The sequence below is a fragment of the Lontra canadensis genome, unplaced genomic scaffold, assembly GCF_010015895.1.
Source record: "Lontra canadensis isolate GAN:19392208 unplaced genomic scaffold, GSC_riverotter_1.0 scaffold43, whole genome shotgun sequence".
Taxonomy (NCBI): Eukaryota; Metazoa; Chordata; class Mammalia; order Carnivora; family Mustelidae; genus Lontra; species Lontra canadensis.
In genome coordinates, this window is record NW_022631037.1 from 9927051 (window position 1) to 9953703 (window position 26653).

The following is a 26653-nucleotide window of genomic DNA, read 5'->3' on the forward strand; positions in this document are numbered from 1 at the left end:
GTGGGGAGCCTGCTTCCCCCCACCCGTCCCCCCACCTGCCTCTCTGCCTACTTGTGATCTCTGTCAAATAAATAAATAAAATCTTTAAAAAAATAAAAAGAAAGAACATGCACATTCTGGAGCTTAGGTCTAAAGGGGTCTTGTAGCTTCTTCCATCTCCCTCTCCTAACTTAGAGGCCGCCATGCCCTGATGAAGTTCCCTGAGCCCACTGGGAGATGAGAGACCACTGGGAGAACTGGTAAGCTGCCCCAACAACCAGACATGTGAAAGAGGTCATGTTGGGACACCCCCACCCTGGTCAGATGACCTTCGCCACATGGGCTCTCACGGGGTTGACTAACAGAACTGCCCACATGGCCAACCCACAGCGCTGTGAGAAGCAATAAATCACAGTGTTTTGAAACAACCTCAAAATCTAGAGACATCAGTGGGCCTGGAAGGATGATGTCCCCCACAACCCCTACCCCCCATCTATAAATGAATCCCCTCTAGAGCTGATAAATGATCAGGATTTATTTAAGCTGTTATTCCTACCCTCCCCGGAGCTCCTGCACCTTCAAAGGAATAACCTTTTAACAGTGGGACTGCAGGCGCTTGTCAAGGACGGATTTCTGGCCTGGGAGCCTCCTGCCCGCTCTTCAGAAGGCACATCCTTTGACAGCTTTCAGCTCACTTTGCAAAGGTGATGGGGCAGATGTACTTCAGAGGAGACAGATGGTTGGTAAAGTAGAGGAAGTTGTGAGGAGACACTGAAGCACATCCAACCTTCTTTGTAGCCAAACAAAACAATTTCAAATCCCAAAAGAATCCTAAGGGAAAAAATAAACAAGGATTGGAAAGATGACAGAACATGGGGGCAAACACATAGGTCGTGCCCTATATATGTCAGTAACATAAAAATAGTAAAAAGTGGGGCACCTGGGTGGCTCAGTGGGTTAAGGCCCTGCCTTTGGCTCAGATCATGATCCCAGGGTCCTGGGATCGAGCCCCACATCGGGCTCGCTGCTCAGCAGGGAACCTGTTTCCCCCTCCCCCTCTGCCTGCCTCTCTGCCTACTTGTGATCTCTGTCAAATAAATAAATAAAATCTTTTTTAAAAAATAGTAAAAAGCCAGGTAGATCAAGCTAGAGCTTGACATCGTTCTCAATGTGCTTTCCCTCCCTAGACTGTAAGCCTCTTGGAAGCAGGGATCATGAATTGCTCATCTTTTTGACTAAGAGCCTAGCATGGGGCTTTGCACACGGCAGACACTCAGTGAATTTATACAGTGAAGTATAGATTCAAGCCCAAAGAACAGGGTGGGGAACATAGAAGCCAGTATGTCCCACGGTTTTGAGATTTTGAAAGGTTTGAAATGTCTGTGGAGGGGTCCAGAGAGCAGAGGTCTGGGCTCTTGGAAATGGCTGCAGGCAGGGTCCTGCAAGCACTTGGCTCCCCAGCACCACCCTCGGCACGAGTCCGTGCCCTGCCCCGGGACAAGTGGGGCTGCAAATCCTCAGACCGTGGTGCCCCCTGGAGCCCCCTTACTCACCAACCTTGTCCAGAGAGAGGTGGCCTGGGCAGAGTGGAGCCTACCTGTGCCGAGACCTGGAGCCTGGAGTCAACCCCTCCACGGTCCTGAGGCCAAGCCAAGAGAGTAGAAGAAACCCTGGAAGGCGGAGTGTCCCCGGCATCCTCCCCCAGACACCAGGCAAGTTGTCATTCTCCCTGAGGGGTCTCACCTTGACCCATCTCCTCCCTCTCGCCTGCACCCTTGGGGCACAGGGCCCTGGAGGCCCTAGGGGCTCCCCAGAACCTCTCTGGGTGAATGTGAGGGCTCTGGGAAGTGTCTCTCGCTCTTTCTACTACTCTAGCACTGGTTTGTATATCTGGGGACAGAGCCAGGAAAAGGGGCCTCTCGAACAATGCCCCTTCCAAATCCCCTGCCACTTCCTTTAAACCAAGAGCATGCTCTCTGGCCCTCAGAGACTTTGTTTCTGGTCTGCAGAAGGAAGGGAAGCAAGGAAGAGGGGATGGTAAAGGGAAGGGAGTGGGGAGGAATTCCCCACAACCCACCCAGCTTCTTCCATTACCTACAGCATAAAGTTCAAGTCCTTTTATGGTGTGCAGAGCTCTTGCCAGGTGGGCTGCCCCACAGCTCAGTCTAATCTCTGCCTCCTCCCTTGGACCCGACAACAACAACAACAACGTCGGGCTCCATACCAGGCCCCGCCCACAGGGCCTGAGTCTGAAATGCCCTTTTCTCCTCCCACCTTTCAAGGCCTCCTTCTGTTCTTCATGTCTCCCTCCTCTGCCGCCTTGGCCCCTTCTCTCTAGTGACACAGCAGGGTCCCTCCCCTCCCTCCTTTCCTCCTTCCTTCCTTCAACAAGTGCTCGGTGAGCACCCCTGTGAGCCAGACTCTGTGCCTGGTCCTACAAGGATACCACAAAAGAGACGCTGTTCTCTTACAGGGCCCCCTCACAGAAAGGTGTGGAGTCATGGGGGTAAAGAGCTCGAAGTGGGCACGGGGACAGCCTCCCATGAAGAAGCAAAATTAACAGCTGAAAGCTGTATAGAGGTTAATGAGGGTAGGGGTGGGGGGCGGTGAGAGGCCCCAAAGTGGAAGGGAACCTGATATATACTTCAGGAAGTAAAAGAAGTGGGGGGAAGCTTGTGTCGACTCTGGGCTGTGGGCCTGGTAGACCACAGTGAGGATTCTGGTCCTCCTCCTGGGAGAAATGGGAGACACTGAGGGGTTTAGCCTGGTGGGGCTGGAGGGATGAGAACATGACTGATTTGCACGTGGAGTGGTCAGTGATGGGGGCAGGAGTGAAACAGGAGAGCCCGCAGGAGGCTGCTGGAAAAGTGGAGGAAAGAGGTGCTTTCCCACCTGTTGATCTGGTCCACCCACCAGTGTCTAGGACCTGGTGGGTGGACCAGATCAACAGGTGGGAGGTCGGACTGATGGTCAGGTTGGCAATAGGGACAAGGTGACAAAAGGGGGTGTCCAAGATGTCTCCCTGGTTTCTGCATCAGGAAGGGTCTGTGCTCCTGCTAGCCTGGGCTTTACTAAGTTTTCAAGCCTCTGCACCCAGCATAGCATCTTATGAAGAGCTTGTGGAAGGGACATCCAGACACCAGGGAACAAATGGGCAAAATCTCTCTATTCGGGAGAATGTCAGGTGTTGACTTCAAGCCATTTTAGCCACACTATTTACAGAATCCTGGTAACAAACAGGTACTTCCAAATGCACAAAAATCAGATTCCTTCCAAAGTGATAAATTAATGCTTTTGGAATGTAGGCAGATAGGTGGGGCATAAGCATTCTGTTCTCATTTTTGCAAGATAATAGTTTGAACTAAAGGAAGCTTCTGGGAAAAAAACACTACATTAACAAAGAAGGAAGCCTTAAATATTAAGCTATTTGATGATATAAACTAGATATACTATGTTATATGATAAACATTAAATATATTTAATATGATATTATTTTTTTCTTTGTTTAAATTCTTTTTTTTTTTTTTTTTTTTTAAAGAGAGAGACACAGCGAGAGAGAAAGCACAAGCAGGGGGAGTGAGAGAGGGAGAAACAGGCTTCTGGCTGAGCAGGGAACACAATGCAGGGCTCGATCCCAGGACCCTGGAATCTTGACCTGAGCCAAAGGCAGACACTTAACAACTGAGCTACCCAGGTGCCCCTCTTTGTTTAAATTCTTTTAAATACAATATTATTTTTAATTGCAGTAGTACCTGCTTGCTGTGAGAAATTCCAGCAATATATAAAGAACGTTGTCAAAGTGAAGGTCCATTTCTCCAACCCCCAAAACTCTCTCTCATCAAATGTCACCATTTTTTTCTATGCACCAAAACATGTTTCCACTTTTCATAAATATGAGATTGTTTAATACCTTTCTGTGACTTGATATTCTCCCCATGTCATAGTCATATGGAAGCATAACTTAGGGTTATGGTCAAGCCACAGGCTTTTGGAGCCAGATCACTGGGGTTCAAGTCCCAGCTCTGCCAACCACGTGTGTGATCTTGGATGAATGAGTCACCCCACTGTGCTCGGTTCCCTCATCTGTGAAATAGCACAAATTACAGTATCTTCCTCATTGGGCTTCCGGAAGGATTAAATAGACAAAAAGCATGGAGAACAGTGCTTGGTACATCCGTTATCTTCCCGCATCAGGACAGCTTCCAAGTGTAAGATGAATCGAAATTATTCACCTCTCCTTTGGGGATGGATTCCATCTCCTTCATAATTCTAAACCGCAATTATCTGTAAAGGATCTTTAAAGATGTGTCTTTCCTGAGGAATCACAGATCTGTACCTCTGAAACCAATAATACATTACATGTTAATTAATTGAATTTAAATTAAAAAATGTTTTGAAAAACAGCAGTACGGAGGATTAAAAACTAATCCTTGGGATTAGACATTGAAATTCATAGTAAAATAATTTTCTCTGGTAAAATTTTTTTCTAAAAAATAATAAATTAAAAAGAAAAGATGTGGGTTCCTGGGTGGCTCAGTGGGTTAAGCCGCTGCCTTAGGCTCAGGTCATGATCTCAGGGTCCTGGGATCGAGTCCCACATCGGGCTCTCTGCTCAGCAGGGAGCCTGTTTCCCTCTCTCTGCCTGCCTCTCTGCTTACTTGTGATCTCTCTCTGTCAAATAAATAAAATCTTAAAAAAAAAATAAAATAAAAAATAAAAAAGAAGAAGAAAAGATGTGTCTTTCTGCAAACGTGTGGGAATTCATGTTCTTACTACAAAATGGCATCAATGTTCACTCCTACCCTCGTACTGAGCCAATTCGAATTCCTGTCAGAGATCCCTTTCCCCACGCTTTTGTCAATGCTACCAATCAGCAATTTTTGGTAAGTTTCATCAAACCAATGGGGGAAAAAAATATCTCCTTGTTGTCCTTTGTGTTGCCCATTTTATTCATGAGATCATCATTTTATATGTTTATTAATAAGTTGTGGGGCTTTTTTTTTTTCTTCAGTGAATTGATTCCATTTTAATGTTGGGCAATTTCCATTGAGTTTATATCTTTCAGTTGTTGATTTGTAGAAGTTCTTTCTATATTAGGCATTAATCTCCTGCTTTTTGCTTAAGTCGCAAATAGTTTCTCTTGGGTGTTTGTCCTTTAGTATTGTTTATGGTTTCTTTAGGTATACCGGAGATTTGTTTATCTGTTAATCTGCTTATTAATGGATAAATCGGTTTATCTATAGTCTATCTGTTAATCTTTTCTTTATGGCCTTTGGGATTGAAGCCTTCCCTGGAAAGGCCTACAGCAAGTTAAGATTTAAAAAACACGTTCTTACATTTCTTTTGTTGTTTAAAGGCTTTAAAAATGTTTTGATTTTGGGGGAGTCTGGGTGGCTCAGTGGGTTAAAGCCTCTGCCTTCTGCTCAGGACCTGGTCTCAGGGTCCTGGGATAGCCCAACATCGGGATCTTTGCTCAGCAGGGAGCCTGCTTCCCCCCTCTCTGCCTGCCTCTCTGCCTACTTGTGATCTCTGTCTGTCAAATAAGTAAATAAAAATTTTTAAAAATTTTTGATTTTTAAACCACCTTGAATTTCCTCCTCAAATTGATAACCAGTTGTCCCAACATTTTGCCCATTAAATTGTGATTGCCATCATTTTTATAAACTAAGTCCCTATTTATACAGGACATACTTCAGGACTCTGTTCCTACGACAATACCTCATTTTTTATTATTATCATCTTTGGTATCTTCGTTGTATGTCTTGCTGTATATAACAGGAGGTGCTCTTCTCATTATTCTTCTATTTCAAAATGTTCTTGGCTATTCTTGTATGTTTACTCTTCCTGATGAACTTCAGAATCAGCGTATCCATAAAAAGTCCCACTGGGATGTCAATAGGAACTAATTTAGAGGAGAATTAATATCTTTTTAATTCTGACTTTTTTCATCATTTTCAGAAGATAAGTTCTTTCTCTATAGAGTCTATATCTGTAAATCCTTTAATAAAGTTCATAAGTTTTTTTTTCCATAACTCCGGTACATTTTTGACAATTTGTTCCTAAGTACCTTTTTGTTTTTATTATTAATGCGAGTTATATCTCTTTTCTATCATATTTCCTAATTTATTATTGCTGATATATAGGAAAGCTGCTGGCTTTTGTGTGTGTGTGTATGTTTCCTTTCTAATCTGCCACCTTGTAAGATTCTTTTGTAAGCCATAATTATTTTTCGAGGTGTTGATCTTGGAGGTTCTACAGGAATAATCATAACATCTAGAAATAATGCTATTTGTCTCTTTCCATGTTGATATGTACCTCTTCTTTTCTTTCTTTTTTTTCAAGATTTTATTTATTTATTTGACAGACAGAGATCACAAGTAGGCAGAGAGGCAGGCAGAGAGAGAGAGAGGAGGAAGCAGGCTCCCCACTGAGCAGAGAGCCTGATGCTGGGCTTCATCCCAGGACCCTGGGATCATGACCTGAGCCGAAGGCAGAGGCTTAACCCACTGAGCCACCCAGGCGCCCCTACCTCTTATTTTTTCATCTAACTGCAATGACTGGGTACTTCAGGCAAGTGTACTAATAACAATGGTATTGGGGCATGTGGGTAGCTTAGTCGGTTCAGTGTCTGCCTTTGGCTCAGGTCATGATTTCAGGGTCCTGGGATCGAGCCCCATTTCGTTTCGGGCTCCCTGCTCAGTGGGGAGCCTGCTTTTTCCTCTCCATCTTCTGCTCCCCCTGCTCATGCTCTCTCTCTCTCTCTCCCTCTCTCAAATTAATAAATAAAATCTTAAAAAAAAATAACAACAGTTTCAACTTGGTTTGTCTCAATCCTGCCTTTTAAGAAAATGCTTATACTTTGCCATTAGGTTTAGCATTTTCTGTAGCTGTAGGTTTCTGATGGAGACTTTATCAAGTTCAGGATGTTTTCTTTCTTTCTTTCTTTCTTTCTTTCTTTCTTTCTTTCTTTCTTTCTTTTTTTTTTTTTAAGTTTATTTATTTGAGTAACCTCTACACCCAGTGTGGGGTTCAAGCTCATGACCCTGAAATCAAGAGCTGTGCATTCCACCCACTGAGACAGCCAGGCGCCCCAAAGATGTTTTCTTTCCCACTTCACTTGTGAGAAGGTTTTCTGTTTTGTTTTGTTTTGTTTTTTGTTTTTCCAATCATGAAATGGTATTGTATTTTCTTAAATGTGTGTAGAGGTTTTTTATTTTTGCTTTCTGTTTTTTTTTTTTTTTGTATCAGTTGAAATGATCAGAAGTTTCCTCTCTTTGATATAATAAAGTAGTGAATTTCATTAACAAATATCTTAATGTTGAACCATCCTTGCATTGCTTGAATACACTGATCCGATTTGCTAACATTTCATTTAGGATTTTAAAAATCTGTGTTTATAAGCAAATTTAGCTTTTGCTTTCCTTCTTGGTTGTTCTGTGCTTGTCCACTTTTGTATCAGAATTATGCCAGCGTCATGGAATGAGATCGTGAGATCTTACCATAAAAACACACTGGCCTCATTTCTTTTCCATGGGTAGATTTGACTTTTTTTTTTTTTTAAAGATTTTATCTATTTATTTGATGGAGAGAGAGATCACAAGCAGGCAGAGCAGCAGGCAGAGAGAGAGGAGGAAGCAGGCTCCCCGACGAGCAGAGAGCCCGATGTGGGGCTCGATCCCAGGACCCTGAGATCACGACCTGAGCCAAAGGCAGAGGCCTAACCCACTGAGCCACCCAGGTGCCCTAGATTTGACTTTTTAAATTTTTTTTAAGTAGGCTTTATGCCCAACCTGGGGCTTCAAGTCAGGACCCTGAGATCCAGAATCACATGTTCCACCAACTAAGCCAGCCAGGTGTCCCACTGTGGGCAGATTGGAAACTGTTTTCTTCCATTCTGGGTGGTCTACTTGAACTTGACACTATTTATCGAGTCAATTGGGATCATTTATAATTTCCCTAAGAATTGTAATATTCACCCCAATTTAATCCAGTTGCACACAAGATTCTCTAAATAACCACATCTGTTTCCATAATCATGTTCTCTTCTTGTTTCTAAAATCATCAGTTTGGGCCCTTTTCCCTTAATCAGACTTATACAAATCTTATCTATTTTATCAATCATCAGCTTTTGATTTGAGAAACCTGATATTTGTTATTTCGTCCATTTTGTCTTTATTAATTCTTATCTTCTACTTGAGTTAGGTTTATTTCGCTTCTCTTTTTCCAGCAACCTGAACTGTGTGCTTAGATAACTTAATTTCAGTTTTTCTTGTTTTCTAATGTTTAAGGTAATAAATTTCCCTCCAATTACCACTCTCTCTGCATCATATAGAACTTGGCATGTAGTGTCCATGTTGTCATTACTCTAAAGTGATCCATGTTTCAGCTTTGATTTCCTATTTCACTACAGATTACGGAAATCTTGGTTCTGATTTCCTCTTTAATGCAAAAACTACTGCAAAAACTGCTTTAAAATTGCAAATGGATAGATTTTCTTTTCTTTCTTTTTTTATCTTTTTCTTTTTCTTTTTTTTTTTTTTGCTACATTTTTCGTTGATTTCTCACATTAAGTCTCTGTGGACTGTTTGGGTCAGAAGGTTTCTACTCTGGGCAATTTATGAAAATCTTCTTTGTGATCTACTACACAGGCAAATTTAAACTTCTCCACGGATGCTTGAAAAGAACGTCTGTCCTTGGCAAGTCCTATAAGAATACAGGCTTCTACCGAATCAAACGTGTAACTCAAACCTTTACTTTTTATCTAATTAATAAATCAATTTCTGCTTATGACTTAATTATTTCCTTCTGATTGTTTTCCTCACTCTTAACTTCCGGAATTCCAATTTTGGTCATTATTGAATATCCTAGAGCTATTCTGCATGTCGCTTAGTATTTTTTTCATATTAACTATAGTGAGACTAGAAGAACAGTGATTTAACTTTAGAATCCAAATGCCACTGGGCGTGTGAAGTCATGTGGTGATCCATTGTGTAAGTACTGCCCAAGTGACACATTTTTAACGAGTTAAAAAAACACAGCATACATTGGGAGAAACACGCTGGGGTGCCAGTGGCCAAATAGCAGAAGGCTGAAATTTATGAAATGGAAAAAGTCAGTTCAGCCAAATAGTTACGAAGCATTCTGTGAATGGCACAGGCACAGGGCAATGGAAGGTTCTGCCCTGCCCTGGTGGCCACGCAGACCTCTTAGAGAGCCAGGACCTGCACTGATTTCATATAGTTAAGTAACCAAAGGACAGCACCACTTTCCTGCCAAATGAATGGCCCAGGCATTGAGTGTTACCGCAGTCCAGGGAAAGGGGAGATGGAAGCTGTGAACACAAGACTGCTTATGTAGAAACCTATCACAGCTGCTTTTAGCCAAAAAACACGAGATGCCTCTTAGGCACGCTTAGGTTCTCTTGGCCTCACCTTCTTTCCTTCTAGATGTCTCCTTCTAGGCGCCGCAAGGCTCTGGTTAACTTCTCGCCACTCAATCGGACAGCTTCCCAGCTCACCCTGTGTCACTGGCCTCCTGCCTCGAGACTTCCCAGTTGACATGGAGGTGCAGGACCCTGATTGTTCTCCAAACGATTTCACAGGCATGATCTCGTTCGATCTTCACACAGCTCAGCAGGAGTTACTGCTTCCATACGTCAACTGAGGGCCAAGGCTCCATGCAGCCGCACCAGGCTCATCCTCAGCAGAATAGGACTTAAACACAGACGCTCTCTTTTCCAGGTCCTCATGTTTCCACTGCACTTGGCTACAACTGAGGTAGCCACAAGGTGGGCGCAATGCTGGATACATCCTGTGTCCGCACGTGAGTGCACAAAGGTGAGGGGGACTATTTCTTTCTTTCTTTTTTTTTTTTTTTTTAAAGATTTTATTTATTTGACAGATGGAGATCACAAGTAGGCAGAGAAGCAGGCAGAGAGAGAGGAGGAAGCAGGCTCCCTGCTGAGCAGAGATCCCCATGCGGGGCTCGATCTCAGGACTCTGGGATCATGACTTGAGCCGAAGGCAGAGGCTTTAACCCACTGAGCCACCCAGGCGCCCCGAGGGGGACTATTTCAAGTAGTCACCACTCAACAGGGTGTTGGGGCAGAAACATTAAGGAGAAAGAAAATTGAGTAAAGATCACTAGAACTGTGGTTGTTGCTTTTTTAAAGCACTGATAACCTTCGAATCGGGCCAAATGCTAAAAAGTCAAACAATAGATAAGAAATCAAGGTTCTAGGGGCACCTGGGTGGCTCAGTGGGTTGAGCCTCTGCCTTCAGCTCAGGTCATGATCTCAGGGTCCTGGAATCGAGCCCCACATTGGGCTCTCTGCTCAGTAGGGAGCCTGCTTCCCCACCCCCCCCTCTGCCTGCCTCTCTGCCTACTTGTGATCTCTGTCAAATAAATAAATAAAATCTTAAGACAAAAAAAAGAAAAAAGAAATCAAGGTTCTGCAAAGAGGTGGAAGACCTGTACTCTGAAAACTATAAAACATTGATGAAAATAATTGAAGGGCATTGAGTGGCTCAGTCAGTTAGTTGTCTGCCTTCAGCCCAGGTCATGATCCCTGCCTGGGTCCTGGGATCGAGTCCTGCATCAGGTTCCCTGCAGGGAGACTGCTTCTCCCTCTCTCTCTCTGCCTGCTGCTCCCTCTGCTTGTGCTCTCTCTCTCTCTCTGTGTCAAATCAATAAATAAAATAACTGAGGATGACCCAAAGAAATGGAAAGACTTTCCAGGCTCATGATTTGCAAGAACAAATGTTGTTAAATGTCTATACTACCCAAGGTAATCTACACATGTAATGTAATCCCTACCAAAATACCAACAGTGTTTTTCACAGAACTAGAACAAACAGTCCTAAAATTTGTATGGAGCCACAAAAGACCCCTACTAACTGAAGCAATCTTGAAAAAGAAAAGTACAGCTGGAGACATCACAATTCTGGACCTCAAGTTACATTACAAAACTGTAGTCATCCAAACAATGTGGTACAGGCACACGGGTCAATGGAACAGAATAGAAAATCCAGAACTAAACCCACAATTATGTGGCCAGTAAATCTTTGACAAAACAGGGAAGAATATCGGATGGGAAAAAGATAGTCTTTTCGACATATGGTGTTAGGAAAACTGGACAGCAACATGCAGAAGAATGAAACTGGACCATTTTCATACACCAAATACAAAAATAAATTCAAAATGGATGAAAGACCTAAAGTGAGACCTGAAGCCATAAAAAATCCTGGAAGAAAACCCAGGCAATAGTTTCACTGACATCTGCTGTAGCAACTTTTTGCTAGATAGGTCCCTGGAGGCAAGGAAAACACAAGCAAACATAAACTGTTGGAATGACATCAAAATAAAAAGCTTCTGGGGTACCTGGGTGGCTCAGTGGGTTAAAGCCTCTACCTTCAGCTTAGGTCGTGATCTCAGGATCCTGAGATTGAGCCCCACATTGGGCTCTCTGCTCAGCAGGGAGCTGCTTCTCCCTCTCTCTGTCTGCCTCTCTGCCTACTTGTGATCTCTCTCTGTCAAAAAAAAAAAAAAAAAATTTTAAAACTAAATATATAAATAAGGTGGATGAAAAGTACAAGGGGAATATAGTCAATGCTGTAATAACATTGTATGGTGAGGGACGCCTGGGTGGCTCAGTTGGTTAAGCGGCTGCCTTCGGCTCAGGTCATGATCCCCGAGTCCTGGGATCAAGTCCCACATCGGGCTCCTTGCTCAGCAGGGAGCCCGCTTCTCGCTTTGCCTCTGCCTGCCACTCTATCTGCCTGTGCTCACTCTCTCTCTCTCTCTCTCTCTCTGACAAATAAATAAATAAAATCTTAAAAAAAAAAAAATAACATTGTATGGTGACAGACAGTGACTACACTTATCCTGATGAGCACTGAGTAACGTCGATAGAACTGTCAAATCACTACGTCTTACCCCTGAAACTAATACGACATTGTATGGCAAATCTACTTCGGTAATAAATTTAAAATATTTTTTATGTTTGTTAAATACAATTGTTTTTATACAGAAGAATTGTTAAGAACCCACATGCTGAGCAACAATCAAAGTATTCTAAATCAGATAATGCGATCCTTATCAATGATAATTATGACAATGTTGAGTGTCAGGGGAAAATAGAAATAACACAATGCTGAGTGCACTGCAGGATACAAATCTACAAATGTGGTAGAAATTCATTCATAAAGAATCAGAGTAGGATGCTTACAATGGTTATCATCACTGCATGGTGAGATGAAAGGTGATCGCTATTTTCTTTATCTGTGTTTTCCAAATTTTCTACAATGACCATTTTTTTGTTTGTTTGTTCAAGTATGCTCCATGCCCAGCATGGAGTCCAGTGCAGGGCTTGAACTCATGACCCTGAGATCAAGACCTGAGCTGGGATCAAGAGTTGGATGCTTAACCAATGGGGCACCTGGGTGGCTCAGTGGGTTAAGCCTCTACCTTTGGCTCAGGTCATGATCTCAGGGTCCTGGGATCGAGCCCCACATCGGGCTCTCCTCAGCTGAGAGCCTGCTTCTCTCTCTCTCTCTCTCTCTCTCTCTCTCTCTCTCTGCCTGCCTCTCTGCCTACTTGTGATCTCTCTGTGTCAAGTAAATAAATAAAATCTTAAAAAAAAAAAAAAAAAGAGGTGGATGCTTAACCAAATAAGCCACCCAGACACCCCTCCAGGTTTTATAAGGAGAAAGTCTAGATAATATTCAGACTAGATAATTTTTTTTTTTTAAAGAATCAAGTTCAGGTTTCCTTAAAAGATGTTAAATCAGTATTTTTTTTTTTTAAGATTTTATTTATTTATTTGACAGACAGAGACCACAAGTAGATGGAGAGGCAGGCAGAGAGAGAGAGAGAGGGAAGCAGGCTCCCTGCCGAGCAGAGAACCCGATGCGGGACCCGATCCCAGGACCCTGAGACCATGACCTGAGCCGAAGGCAGCGGCTCAACCCACTGAGCCACCCAGGCGCCCCAAATCAGTATTTTTGATGAGTATATTTTCAGCTGTCAGTCATGGAGCATTTCATGTGGGTTAAAAAGTAGAGTAGAGCTAGGTAGTCACTAGCTTTGGTCAGAGCCTATATCTCTGTGGTTATCTTGCATCCTCTTCATGGTGCTAAAAAGGCAGCTGTAGCTCCTGCTACCAGATTCGTGTTAAGGCAGAAAAAAAGCTGAAAATTTCCCAGTGGTGATTTTTTATATTGGTGCAAAATTCATTGACATTCCTCCCTTTAGAGGTGGGGAGGGGGTGTCTCTGTGATTTCCTCTTGACTCTAGACAGGCTTATGATTACTTCCACCAATGGATATGGCAGTAGTGGTGCTTTGTGACTTCCAAGGCTTGGTCAATAAAAGGCCATGGACCTTTCATGTCCTTCTCTTAGAATGTTTGCTCTTCAGAGACCGCCCTCCCCCTTGGGATGCCTCCTCTCAGAACCAACTGCCACGCTGTGAGAAGCCCAAGCCACAGGGAGAGTTCAGAGGCCATTTGCAGATGTTTCAGTGGACAGTGCCAACTGAGCCCAGCCTTGGGTCATCTTGCAGCCCAGGTGCTAGACAGATTAAGCGAAAACGCCTCCAGATTCATGCTGTTCAACTCAGGAGCCACTGGCCACCTGTGGTTATTTCAATTTACATTTAATTAAAATTAAATGAGAACGTTAGTTCCTCAGTCACCCTGGCCACCTTTCAAGGGCTCAATAGTCAGATGTGACTCGTGGCTATCCTATTGAACAATATAGGTACAGCAAGTTTCTATCATTAGAGAAAGTTCCATTAGACACATCTACTCCAGATGATTCTTGAGTGCTTGAGCCCCCCCCCCCCGCCCCGCCGCCCCGGCTGAAGCTCCAGATGTTGTGGGGCATAGAAAAGCCATCTGTTCCCTGTACCCTGTCTGAATTCCTGACCTATAGGATCCCAGAACACAATCAAATGGGTGTTTGATGCTACTAAGTTTTGGATAGTGTGTTATGTAGCAGTAGCAACTGGAATAAGTTCCTTTGATAAGAAGAGCAAAGCTTTCTCAGAAACCATCCCGGCTAACCTCTGTTTACGTCACGTTGGTACAGCAGTGTCACAATGTCACCCTGCTGCAGTGAAGGCTGGGAAAACATGGAGTTGGCTCTTACGGTTTTGTGCATGGGTCGGTGTGTGTGTGCGTGGGTGTGAGCGTGTATTTTCTTTCCCAAATACCATATATATATTTCTGGACCGTGTATCTATTGTATAAACTAGAATTTGGTGTATGTAATTTATTTGAGTAAGCAGAGCTGCGTAACAGATGCAATCTATGCTTTAAGTTTATGTATTATTACAATAGAGCACTTTCAGTTTTTCTTAACATAGTGCACAATAGGTGAGATCTAGAATTCATATAGTTAAAGCATTCTGATATTATTAATCAATGTAAATCAATTAATGTTCTTGGTGTGCAGACTGTTGCGAACACTGTATCACTCCCAGAATCTGCAATTACAATCTCTTCCTCCTTGGCTAATGGAAAGAAATTCAAAGATTTGGCTTGGATTTTTGTTCACTGAGATAATAGGGAGTTAAAAAAAAAAAGATAATAGGGAGTAAGAAAGTTATAAGGACATGTTCTCCTATCCGACCAATTCTTCAGTGGAAATGCTTGTTCCAAAGATAAGTGGGTTTGTTCAGGGTTATCTAGTTATTTTTCAATTCCAAATATCTGTGTACCCATCTCTTAGAGAATGTGTGGCCCTCTTTCACTAACCCCTATGAGAAGCCATAGGAAACCACACTGAGGTTCCATTAGTCGTAAATGTGCAACTTTCTTTGAAAAATGTTTAGGGAAAAGTGGGCTTACTTGGTTTTTAATAAGTCAGTGATTAGTTTATAATTGTTCCTTGCCAATAATTTAAAATTTTGTATAGTTCAGGTTACATGACTGTCCACAAGAAATCAATGACATTAAAGATAAAAACATTATGCTTGTTATGTCCTCTTTCAAGTAAAGATACAAGGCTGATTCTCTAGAAGTGAAACAACCCTTAGTAAGGACACATTAGGTGATGGTGACTCTCCTGTAATCCTCAGTTTACAAAGAAACAGAATGCAAATTCGAAGGTTTAGGTTTAGGACACATTTGTCAGAAATCCAGGTGTGAGTGTGTGTGTGTGTGTGTTTATGTGTGAATGAGATAATAATTCAGAGCACTTTCAAGAACCGTATTTCACAATGATATTGAAACACGTTCGTTTACCAAAGAATCATAAGCTTCAGTGTGAGGCACTGCTCTAGGAATTAATCGTGTGGAACACAGGCAGGGAAAGGCAAAGGCTGTGTTTTTCAGTGACTATTACTTGCCCACAGAGAGGAATTCCTATTGTTGTGATACCACCCAGAGCCTCATATCAATGCTTTTTTCCCCTCCATAAATCAAAATAATCATTTGGTAATCCAGTCCCCTGTGCAATTTCAAAGTAAATGTGAAATAGTAACAAGTCATACAAGGGGGTCTTTAAAGTGTAAAACTTGGATAAAGGGAGTTTTATCCCTTGTGACTTGGAAGTATATGAATCTGGTTTCCCTCTTATTTGCAATCTATATCTTTAAAACAACTACATTGTTTACCTTAGGGGCACTGAGTTTTAAACGTGGAATTTTTTGATTGAAAGAGATGTTAGAGATTATATAATCCAACCCCTTTTTGTAGGTGAGAGAACTGAAGGTTGATAGAAATGGATAAAATTCAGATCTCCCAACACCTGCCCTTCAGATGACATGGGGCCTCAATATGTGTGTGTGTGTGTGTGTGTGTGTGTGTGTTCATATTTGTTTTGAAACATTCTCATACCCTTGGACTAAGCTGCAATAACTCATACATTTTTGGTGTCTAACTTTTTTTAAAAAATTCAATTTACCGCTATCACTAATTAATCAGAACCTATCAGATGTCTGCTCTTGAATTTTAAGCCCGAGATTATAGATTGGGGATGTTCAGAAAAGAGAATTTGTGCCTTCCCTTTGAGAATTTGTGGAAAGTATAGATAAGGTTGACAAAATTACAATTCATCTATCTTTGGTTAGACATTTTAATCTCAGCTGAGCCTAATATACTCCTCTAATTATAGTGATATACTTTCCAAATTACATATCAAGACACATGGCCAGACACAAGGTCCTGCAATGCTGGGTGTTTGGTACAGCAAATATTATTTGCCTAATTGTAAGAGAAATTATGCCTTGGGGCACAGGAAAGATGAAATGTTTCTCTTGATAGGCCATTCCCAAAATATCCTATCTTACTTCTTGTAACTTCTGCCCTCAACTAATTATAAAATTAAAAATAACTCATTTTTTAATAACAACATGGAGTGGATATTCATTTTAGAAAACAAAAAAAATACAACTGAGCAAAAAGTAGTAAACACTGAAAGAATATATCTTGATGCAGAGAAACATTTAACTTAAAATGTTTCCAAAAATAAAATAAAATAAAACACATCCACACTTTCGCAATCAAATTCCACTTTTCCTTGTTAAAAAAAAATCCAAAGACTAAAAAATCGGAATTTAAAGAGTCTTTGAGTAAAACTTGAATGTTCTTAAAACACGCCACCTGAGCTTTAGGAATCCGTGCAATAAACACGAAATCGGCCACCTGACCACTCCCACCCTCAACCCATCGCACACACCCTTCCCTCCTCCTCCCGCACACATCGGGGACTTTAGATATATCCTCTATTGATTGGGTTTCTTCTAAAGGGGAACGGGGTGGGGGCGGAGGCACGAGGGCATGAGAGGGTGGAGAAAAAGGCTACGATCGGATCTTGCATCCCTAAAGCGCAAAGCCTCTAGGCCTAACACCTACAGAGGGTGCGTGTGCAAGGAGCACAGCTGGTCTACACAGCCAGCTCCGCGGACACCCTACTCCGCGGGGAGTTGCGCTTTAACTTCCTTATAGCAGGTTGAGAGTGCAGGCCCCACAGTTTTTAGAGGAAGGCGGAGCCCCAACTGGTGTTTTTCCAGGAAGCACTTCTGGAGTGCAGAGCAAAGGGAGGAGAAGGCCAGCGCTGGGCGTTTCATTCATTGCTCCTCTCTCTCCCCTTCCACCCTTCCCTCCCCTTAGACTTTCTCTCCCCTTTCCCCTTGCGAGTTTGACGTCGGTCTCCTGGATACCAGACAGCCAATCGCCTAGCTGCTAAGGGAGAAGCGCGGCCAATCAGGCGTCGTTGCTACCTGTGTGCAATATTTTTAGCAGAGAGGGCCGCTCGGTTCTACGCCCAGGCAACTTCGTGTATTTCTCCGCCGCAGGTTGTGAAAAGGGGCGCTTACCGGCCTCCCTAGACTCCCTCTCGTTCCGCGCTCCCTATTTACCCGCTTGTAGTTCAATCGAAGAGCATCCTAAACGCACCTTACAGGAAGGCACCGTGTGTATTGTGTGTATTGATGTTAAAGGACACTTGAAATACACGCATGTATATATACACTTAGATACGTACGCAGTTTGGCACGGAGGCCTAGGCTGGGACATTGGGAACAAAATGTGGTTCTTCTTACAGTCTCAGGCCACTCCCACGTCCAAGTTGCTGCCGGATCGCACGGGGAGGTTGTGATGTGGGATGCGGAGGCAGTTAAACTGTCACCTAGGCGGGAGGTGTGGCCAGGTGGACTCCCTTCCCCACCCCCAGCCTAGCACGGCCGCTTTGGGTTCTGCTGTTGCCACTCTCTGGGTGGCAGTTGGCCTAGGCCCCGGAGGTGATTAATATTCAGTTAACCGGGTGCTCGAGTCCCTGTCACAGAGTTCGCCCTTTCTCTAGGCTCTCCCGGGTGCACTGGAGGCCAATTTGGTAGCTCGTCCACGAGTGGGATTTTCCTGGGCCACAGTCCCACTCGGGTAGGGCATTTTTTGTAAACTGTCCCCTCCCTCTCGAGGCCTCGGGCTCTTCTCCCCGTTGTTCCGCGCCGCTCGGCCACCTGCCTCGCTCCCCTCCCCCCTTCTCTCTGGGGCTCTCCTCCAAGACCTAGCGTCAGCCGCCCCACCCACCACCGTCGCCCTCACTGGCACTTCTCTCCTCCAGTCCCTTTCCTAGTTTTCTCTTAGTCCCGCCCGCAGAGCCTCCAGGACGTCTGTTCATTGGCCGTTGTGGAGACCGAGGGGTGTGGCCTTACGTACGGGCCCTCCGCCGCCCGTCGGGACATGGGCAGGCGGGACCTGACCAATGGCGTCGAGGGGCAGGGCAGGGGCGGAGCCGCCGCGGAGGGTCTGGGGTGAGGGGCGGGAGGGCGGGGAATGGTTACGCGGCCCCGAGCTGTGTGACGCGAGGCGGGCGCGCGCGCACCCCTACGGGAGGGGATGGGGGCGGGGAGGAGACTATAAAACGAGAGGCGGGGCGCGCGCCGCGGCAGAAGGAGCGAAGCTCTGGCCCGGCGCGCAGTGGTCATACTACGGGGATGCTGGGCCGGGCACCGGGCTGTGTGGAGAAGTGAGCGCGCTCGCCTGACCTGTCCCCGTCACCCCGAGCCACAGGGGGCGAGTTCCCGAGGCCCACGCCGAGGCCCCCGTCCTCCGCCCGGCGACGCCGTCTTGCATTCAGTCTGCTGGCCGCTGCCGATCCTCCCGAGCCCCCGCCCTGCCGCCCCTTCTCCCCCGCCCCGCGGCCGGCTCTGTGGTGGAAGCAGCCCGTAAGTATCGAGGGGCGGCGGGCGGGGTCCGGGGACCTAGGGGCTCCGGCGGCGTCGAGCCCCGGGCCCTCGGGGACGGCGGATTCTCGGCCCGAGCGCAGAGGGGAGCGGCTCCGAGGGGAGCGGCTCCAAGGGGCCCCAGCGCGCCGGGGACCTGGAGGCGGGGCCGGCCGGCGCGTCGGCCTCGGCCGGGGCCGGGAGAGTAAACGGGGAAGGGCGGCCCTGGCCGAGCTGACCGGGAACCGGGGGTCGGGGCGCCGGGGAGGATCGGCGAGCTCGAGGGGGACCGCGGGGTCCGCGGGGCTGGTGGCCGTAGGGACCGAAAAGGGTGCGGGGGAGCCGGTGCTCCCCGGGCTCTGGCCGGGTCCCAGGAGCCTCGGGCGGGGGGCGGGAGCGGGAGCGACGGGTCAGGTTACGGCGGGGGGAGGGGAGCGGCTGACCCGGAGCCGCGGGCGCCCCGATCTGCCCGGTGCCCGGCCCCGAGTAGTTGCTTTGCCATTTCTCGTGGCCTTCCTCCTCCTCCTTTTTGGAGGAGACTTGTACTCTCCTCTCCTCCTCCTCCTCTCCTCCTCCTCCTCCTCTTGCTGCTGCTGCTCCAGCGCTTGGGCTCCGAGGGCTGTGAGCAGAAATCTAATGAGACCCAACTGGCTGTTTATGTAATTCTTCACACTCCTGTCTTAAGGCGTTGCTTTAAAACTACCTTCGGCGGAGCCTGAATTTCGCTCGGTTGCACCGTCAAGCGTTTTGGCTTAATCAGCTGCCTCTGCCGGCGCTCAGGCTTCGGGCTTGCAAAGTGTAGTTTGAGGGCAGCCAGAGATCCTTTTCTCTTTGTCACCACGAGGATGGAAAATGGAACAGATGGATTAATACCAACTTGATTTTTAAAACGTCCTTGTAAATCAACCTCAGTGTACAAATAGATCCCTTTTGCAAATATCTTCTGTTTGCCCTTGATCTTTTCTTATCCCCACCCAGTGCTGATCCAGCAAACGTTTAAAGGTCGACCTTATCGTACAAGCCTCTCAGGCGGTCCTCTTATCGTGAAGGAGGGAGGTGGTTTTGAAAATCAGAATAGAACTCAGAAACCCCGGCCTTTAAAGAGAATAATCAATAGGGTTTTGAAATTAATTGCTGCCTTTGTTACATTTGCTGCCAAAGAGGTATTTTCTGATTTTGAAAAATACACACTGAGAAGAAGAGAGAAGCTCGATTATTACATTGCATGCCCTTAGTGTATTTAAGGTGGCAGCTATGTAGGATAATTTGGTTCATAATTATCCTTCACTAGGATGGCAATTCATTTAGCATTTAGTATTTTTAATTTTAGCATCATGTACTTCGGAAATTAATTTTCCTAACTTCTCCAGTGTCTGAACGTTTAATGATAGAGCAGATCTAAGGAGCATTTATCCAGTATGAACAGAAATACAGAATTCACTTCTAAATTAGTGAATAGGAATATGATCGCTTTCTAAAACTGGTACATATGTGTGTGGAGGTGGGTGGATGGGCGTGCGGAGTAGAGTTTCCAATAAATATTCTTTTGAGAACTGAGGGAAGAAACACACTTCATATGCTGGAGATATATAGATACAGATATATATCTATATCTATGTATATTTTAGAGTTGTATTCAGAAAAAAAGAAGTAAATAATAGGATTTTAAATACATTGTTTTAACTGTAAATCCTAAATTGTCCTGTGAGATTTTGAACTTTAATAAACAATTTTCTATTGTATGTTCCTTTATTTTGTGCTGATTATATTTTTCTGACTTTCAGCCTATTAGACTTTTTCAAAAGTAAAATTACTCTGGGGGTAAGAAGAGGTTGTGGGACTTAGATTTCTCTTATTTGGACATGTTTGTTTTTGTTTTGTTTTGTTTTTCTTTAAGGAGCAAGACCACTGAAGGTGAAGGATAATCTACAAAGTACCAGCACTTTGAATGAAAATTTGTTTCTCTGCCACAAACTGAACACTTGTGTGTGCGTGTGTGGGGGGAAGTTGAAACACAAACCTCACTTTGTGGCATAGCAGCTATGCAGCTTGAAATCCAAGTAGCACTAAATTTTATTATTTCATATTTGTACAATAAGCTTCCCAGGAGACGTGTCAACATTTTTGGTGAAGAGCTTGAAAGACTTCTTAAGAAGAAATATGAAGGGCACTGGTATCCTGAAAAGCCATACAAAGGATCAGGGTTTAGATGTATACACATAGGGGAGAAAGTGGACCCAGTGATTGAACAAGCATCCAAAGAGAGTGGTTTGGACATTGATGATGTTCGTGGCAATCTGCCACAGGATCTTAGTGTTTGGATCGACCCATTTGAGGTTTCCTACCAAATTGGTGAAAAGGGACCAGTGAAGGTGCTTTATGTGGATGATAATAATGAAAATGGATGTGAGTTGGATAAGGAGATCAAAAACAGCTTTAACCCAGAGGCCCAGGTTTTTATGCCCATCAGTGACCCAGCCTCATCAGTGTCCAGCTCTCCGTCGCCTCCCTTTGGTCACTCTGCTGCTGTAAGCCCTACCTTCATGCCCCGGTCCACTCAGCCTTTAACCTTTACCACTGCCACTTTTGCTGCCACCAAGTTCGGCTCTACCAAAATGAAGAATAGTGGCCGCAGTAACAAGGTTGCACGTACTTCTCCTATCAACCTCGGCTTGAATGTGAATGACCTCTTGAAGCAGAAAGCCATCTCTTCCTCAATGCACTCTCTGTACGGGCTCGGCCTGGGCAGCCAGCAGCAGCCCCAGCAGCAGCAGCAGCCTTCCCAGCCGCCACCGCCGCCACCGCCACCGCAGCCGCAGCCGCAGCAGAAAGCCTCCGCTCTTTCTCCCAATGCCAAGGAATTTATTTTTCCTAACATGCAGGGTCAAGGTAGTAGTACCAATGGAATGTTCCCAGGTGACAGCCCCCTTAACCTCAGTCCTCTCCAGTACAGTAATGCCTTTGATGTGTTTGCGGCCTATGGAGGCCTCAACGAGAAATCTTTTGTAGATGGCTTGAATTTTAGCTTAAATAACATGCAGTATTCTAACCAGCAATTCCAGCCTGTCATGGCTAACTAAAAAAGGAAAAAAAAAAAAAAAAGAATCCTACAAGTTAAAATGCACGGGCCCAAGGGGGATTTTTTTTTTCACCTCCTTGAGATTTTTTTTTTTTTTTTTTTTTTTTTTAAGCTCATAGTAAGGATACATTCAAGCTTGGTTACAAAAATAAAACCTGCATCATTTTTCATTTGCCAACCAAGCACAAAGTTATTTTATACTGACTGTATATTTTAAAGTATACTCTCAGATACGGCCTCTTACAGTATTTAAGATATAGCAAGGACATGGCTGATTTTTTTTTTATAAAAAATTGGCACTAATAAGTGGGTTTATTGGTCTTTTCTAATTGTATAATTTAATTTAGTACAAAGTTTGTAAAATATCAGAGGATATATATATTGTTTCTACGACACGGTATTGCATTTCTATCTTTTTACTACAGTGACCTGTGACAGCAGCAGCTTCATGTATTTTTTTTACTGAAATTGTAAAATATCCATCTTAAAGACATCAACTATTCTCAAAATTGTGTACAGGATATTCCTTTAGTGGTGGAATTAAAATGTACGAATATTTGCTTTTTCAAAAAAATGTATTTTCTGTTAAAGGTTTAAAGATTTTTGCTATATATTATGGAAGAAAATGTAATCGTAAATATTAATTTTGTACCTATATTGTGCAATACTTGAAAAAAACGGTATAAAAGTATTTTGAGTCAGTGTCTTACATGTTAAGAGGGACTGAAATAGTTTATATTAAGTTTGTATTAAAATTCTTTAAAATTAAAAACGCTTATCGTGGTCTTTGTTTTGAAGCCTTGGCCAAGAGCTCCCTCTGGAATTAGGATGTAAATGCTAGTAGTACTGCCGTACTGCCGAGAGGTCTGACTCCCAGAATCACGAAGGAGTGGTGGAAAAGCCATTGTACTGCACCAGATAGTAGCAGTTGGCCACTTACAACGTCTTGTCAAAACAGCGCAGCCTGACCAATGCTTGGGATGGCTTTATTTACATATTTTTAAGCAACTTTATTCAGCCCACATCTGTCTCCCTGTGAATAGGAATGGTTATACTAAGGCTAGGCTACCATGTTTTACGGCATGTGTTAAATTGTGTTGCGCTGACATCTAAGAGTCCGATGATGAAATTCACTCATGTAACCGGAGAGGATTTATTTGAAATGTATATGGGGAGACCACTGGATCGGTTTTCTGTTTCTGCATGGGAGATGAATAGCTCAGAACCCTTGCTAGGACAAAGCAGCCGACCTAACTATTTAAAAAGAAGATTAGGTCTGTTTACTAATCCTTACACTTAAAGTTCAGTCATATTTAGCTGGAGAATTGATGATCAAAATCTGCTCAGGACAGGGTGCTAAATGTTAGTATTTGTGTGTGTTTTCCCAGTAAGAAAGTTTATTTTTCTTTCTTTTTTAAATACAATTGTTTTGCCAACCTGCTGCTTTGGGAGAAGAGGGCAAGGTTCAGAGGTTACTCACCTGTAATGTATCAAATTGTAGTGGCCTGGTAGGGATGGAATTTTTAAAAAGTGATGAGTTGGAAGTAGGAGGCACTATTTTTAAAGTAAAATGAGTCATTTCACTGTTTAAATGTCCTTTGATAGTGTTGACATAGTATGGGTGAGAAAATTGCCTGGAATTGGAAGGAAACTACATGTATAGTAAGGAACCAGCACTGTCTAGGATACTGGTGAAATAAATTTGGTCTTAAATGAGTTTTTTGGACACCAGTGTACAAAAGCCTTTTGTCTGCTATCCATGCAGTTTAGAGCAATAAAAAGTTTTAAGGAAAGAAGCACTGGGAATAACTGAGCTGAGCTGTTTCATCCACTCCATGGTGAGGCCTTTGTCCTTGAGTGGACAGAATGAGGCTATGAAGAGGTACTGGGATAGTGAGTGGAACAGGCAGAGAGCTGGTCTGCCAGCATTGTCAATGACGTGCTTTTGTGATCCCCAAGTCTGAATGGCTGTAAGAACAATCATCATGGTTTTAAGCACTAGTTTCTGCTAGAGACTTCGGGGTGAAGTTATCATAGGCTTAACAGATAATTGCCTTTTTACAAAGACAACATGCTCTTTCTGAAAATCAGAATTAAAGCAGCTGGCTAGTAGGTACACAGAATTTGTAACAGTCTGGAACACTAATACAATCAGATTTTAAATAATTGAGCTTAATGTAAATAGGAATATCCTCCACGTCTTAGGGATGTGCATAGTGCCAAAAGATTGGAGAAATGTCATATTGCTATGTTTGTTGGTTTGGTGCTTGAATCTTGTTCGGTTTCAAAAAAATCCATTTAATTAGAGCTTGGTATTCTTGAGGACTTTTTTTTTTTTTTTTAAAGGATTATATTTATTTATTTGACAGAGATCACAAGGAGGCAGAGAGGCAGGCAGAGCGAGAGAGGAGGAAGCAGGCTTCCTGCTAAGCAGAGAGCCCAATGCGGGACTTGATCCCAGAATCCTGGGATCATGACCAAAGCTGAAGGCAGAGGCCTTAACCCACTGAGCCACCCAGGCACCCCTTGAAGACTTTTTTTTTTTTTTTTTTTTTAAAGAATGAACAGGGACTGTTTTCATGTCCTTTTTGCTCATTAGGAAGGTGTTTTTAAAGTTTTATTTTATTTCCAGTTAACATACAGTGAATTAGTAGGTTCAGGTGTACAATATAGGGACTCAATACTTGCATACATTACTAGTGCTTATCACCAGTAATCCCCATCAACTATTTCATCTATCTGATACCCTGCATCCCCCCTCTGATAATCATCAGTTTGCTCTCTACAGTTAAGAGTCTGTCCCTTGGTTTGTCTCTCTCTTTTTCCCCCCCTTTGTTCTGTTTCTTAAATTCCACATATGAGTGAAATCACATAATCTTTGTCTTTCTCAGACTGACTTCTTTCACTTAACATTATACTCTAGCTCTATGTTGGTCGTTGCACATGATAAGGTTTCTTTCTTTTTATGGTGGAATTCTATTCCATATTTTGTGTGTGTGTGTGTGTGTGTGTATCCATTCCTCAATCGATGGACACTTGAGCTGTTTCCATAATTTGGCTACTATAGATAATGCTGCTATAAACGTCAGGGTGCATGTATCCCTTTGACTTTGTATTCTTTGGATAGATAGCTAGTAATGCAATTGCTGAATCATAGGGTAGTTCTATTTTTAACTTTTTGAGGAACCTCCATACTGTTTTACAGAGTCGCCGTACCAGTTTACATTCCCACCATGAGGCTTCCCCTTTCTCCACATCCTTGCCAACACGATTTTAGCCAAGGAATGGCAGTTTTTCTTCCTAAGATTTTACTTTTCAGGAATTTCTACACCCAGTGTGGGGCTCGAACTCACAACCCTGAGATCAAGAGTCATAAGCTCCACTGAGTGAGCCAGTCAAGCATCCTCAGGAATGGAAATTTTTTTAAAAGGTGCTTTTTTTTTTTTTTTAATTTAAATTCAGTTCGTCAACATAAAGTACATCATTAATTTCAGATTAGTTTCAGTAGCATTCAGGAATTCATCAGTTCCATATAACACCCAGTGCTCATCACATGACACGCTGTCCTTAATGCCTGTCACCCAGTTACCCCATACTCCACCTACCTCCCCTCCAGCAGCCCTTAGTTTCTTTCCTGTAGTTAAGAGTCAAAAGGTGTGGGGCACCTGGGTGGCCTGTGGGTTAAGCCTCTGCCTTTCGCTCAGGTCATGATCTCAGGGTCCTGGGATTGAGCCCCGCATCCCAGGATCCAGCCCCTCGTAGGGCTGTCTGCTTGCGGGGAGCCTGCTTCCCTCTCTCTCTCTGCCTGCCTCTCTGCCTACTTGTGACCTCTCTTTCTCTCTGTCAAATAAATAAAATTTTTTTAAAAATCTTAAAAAAAAAAGAGTCAAAAGGTGATTTGCTTAGCACTCCTTATAGAGCCTTAGAAAAGCTTACTTACATCTTGGCCCCAAATCTTTCACTTCTCACTCTGCTACCACGTTTTGGTTCCTTTGTGGAAAATGCTTTGGTTGACGATTTGATGAGTTAATTATCTTTTTTTTTTTTTTTAAGATTTTATTTTTAAGTAATCTCTAAACACAGCAGCCCTGAGATCAAGAGTCACATGTACTACTGTCTGAGCTAGCCGGGTGCCCCTGATGAGTTAATTATCTTCACGGGTCTTTCCCATTGTTTTCACTTCTGTAAATATGGACACTGCGGCAGCCTGATCCTGGTGTCCCAAATACTGCCTTACAGATGGCATAGGTTGTTGATGAGTGAATAAGTTGGTACTAAAAAGTAGCTCTCTGGGTTTCAAATATTCCTTTACTGCCCATCTTCTCTAAAATCAGGTATATTGTCAAATCTCCTTTGAATAGCTTCAACCTATATTAGATGACAAATGTAGGCCTTCAGTCAAAATGCCTCCTTAAAAATAATGATAATCTTTATTTACTGTGATTAACTTCTGGTGAAATTAAAGGTGCCCTGAGTTTAAAATGTTCTAATATGTGTTGGTGTTAATTTCATTCTCATATACATGGTTATATGCATTTTTTAAAGATTGTATGTATGTATTTATTTATTTATTTAGTGTTGTTGAGAGTATTTAATTTTTAAAAATTTTTTATTTTTATTAGCATATAATGTATTCTTTGCCCCAGGAGAGGATTTTATTTATTTATATGACAGAGAAACACAGCGAGAGAGGGGACACAAGCAGGGGCAGTGGGAGAGGGAGAGAAGCAGGCTTCTGGTTTAGCAGGGAACCCGATGTGGGGCTCAATGTGGGGCTCAATCCCAGGACCCTGGGATCACGACCTGAGCTGAAGGCAGGGGCTTTACCCCACTGAGCCTCCCAGGTGCCCCTCTTTTGTTTTGTTTTTGTTTTTGTTTTTTGATATTAGATTAGGAAGACACTATCTTCATGTTTAATGAAACTTGGATT

The 26653-nt window shown here is 43.6% G+C and overlaps 1 protein-coding gene and 1 long non-coding RNA gene across 2 annotated transcripts; one reads left to right on the plus strand and one right to left on the minus strand.

The window, feature by feature from the left end:
• Nucleotides 1–517: 517 nt before the first annotated feature.
• On the minus strand, nucleotides 518–17741 carry LOC116876079. Its single transcript, XR_004384320.1, has 3 exons — nucleotides 17465–17741; nucleotides 4212–4317; nucleotides 518–810 (listed from the first exon to the last, which is right to left on the minus strand). It is a non-coding gene; the product is annotated as an uncharacterized LOC116876079 (long non-coding RNA).
• A 606-nt stretch (nucleotides 17742–18347) lies between these two features.
• TOB1 (transducer of ERBB2, 1) lies at nucleotides 18348–22495 on the plus strand. The gene is made up of 2 exons (XM_032872052.1): nucleotides 18348–18647; nucleotides 20542–22495. Exon 2 carries the CDS (start codon nucleotides 20687–20689, stop codon nucleotides 21722–21724), a length of 1038 nt encoding a protein of 345 aa, XP_032727943.1. The 5' UTR covers nucleotides 18348–18647; nucleotides 20542–20686; the 3' UTR covers nucleotides 21725–22495.
• The last annotated feature ends 4158 nt before the right edge of the window (nucleotides 22496–26653 follow it).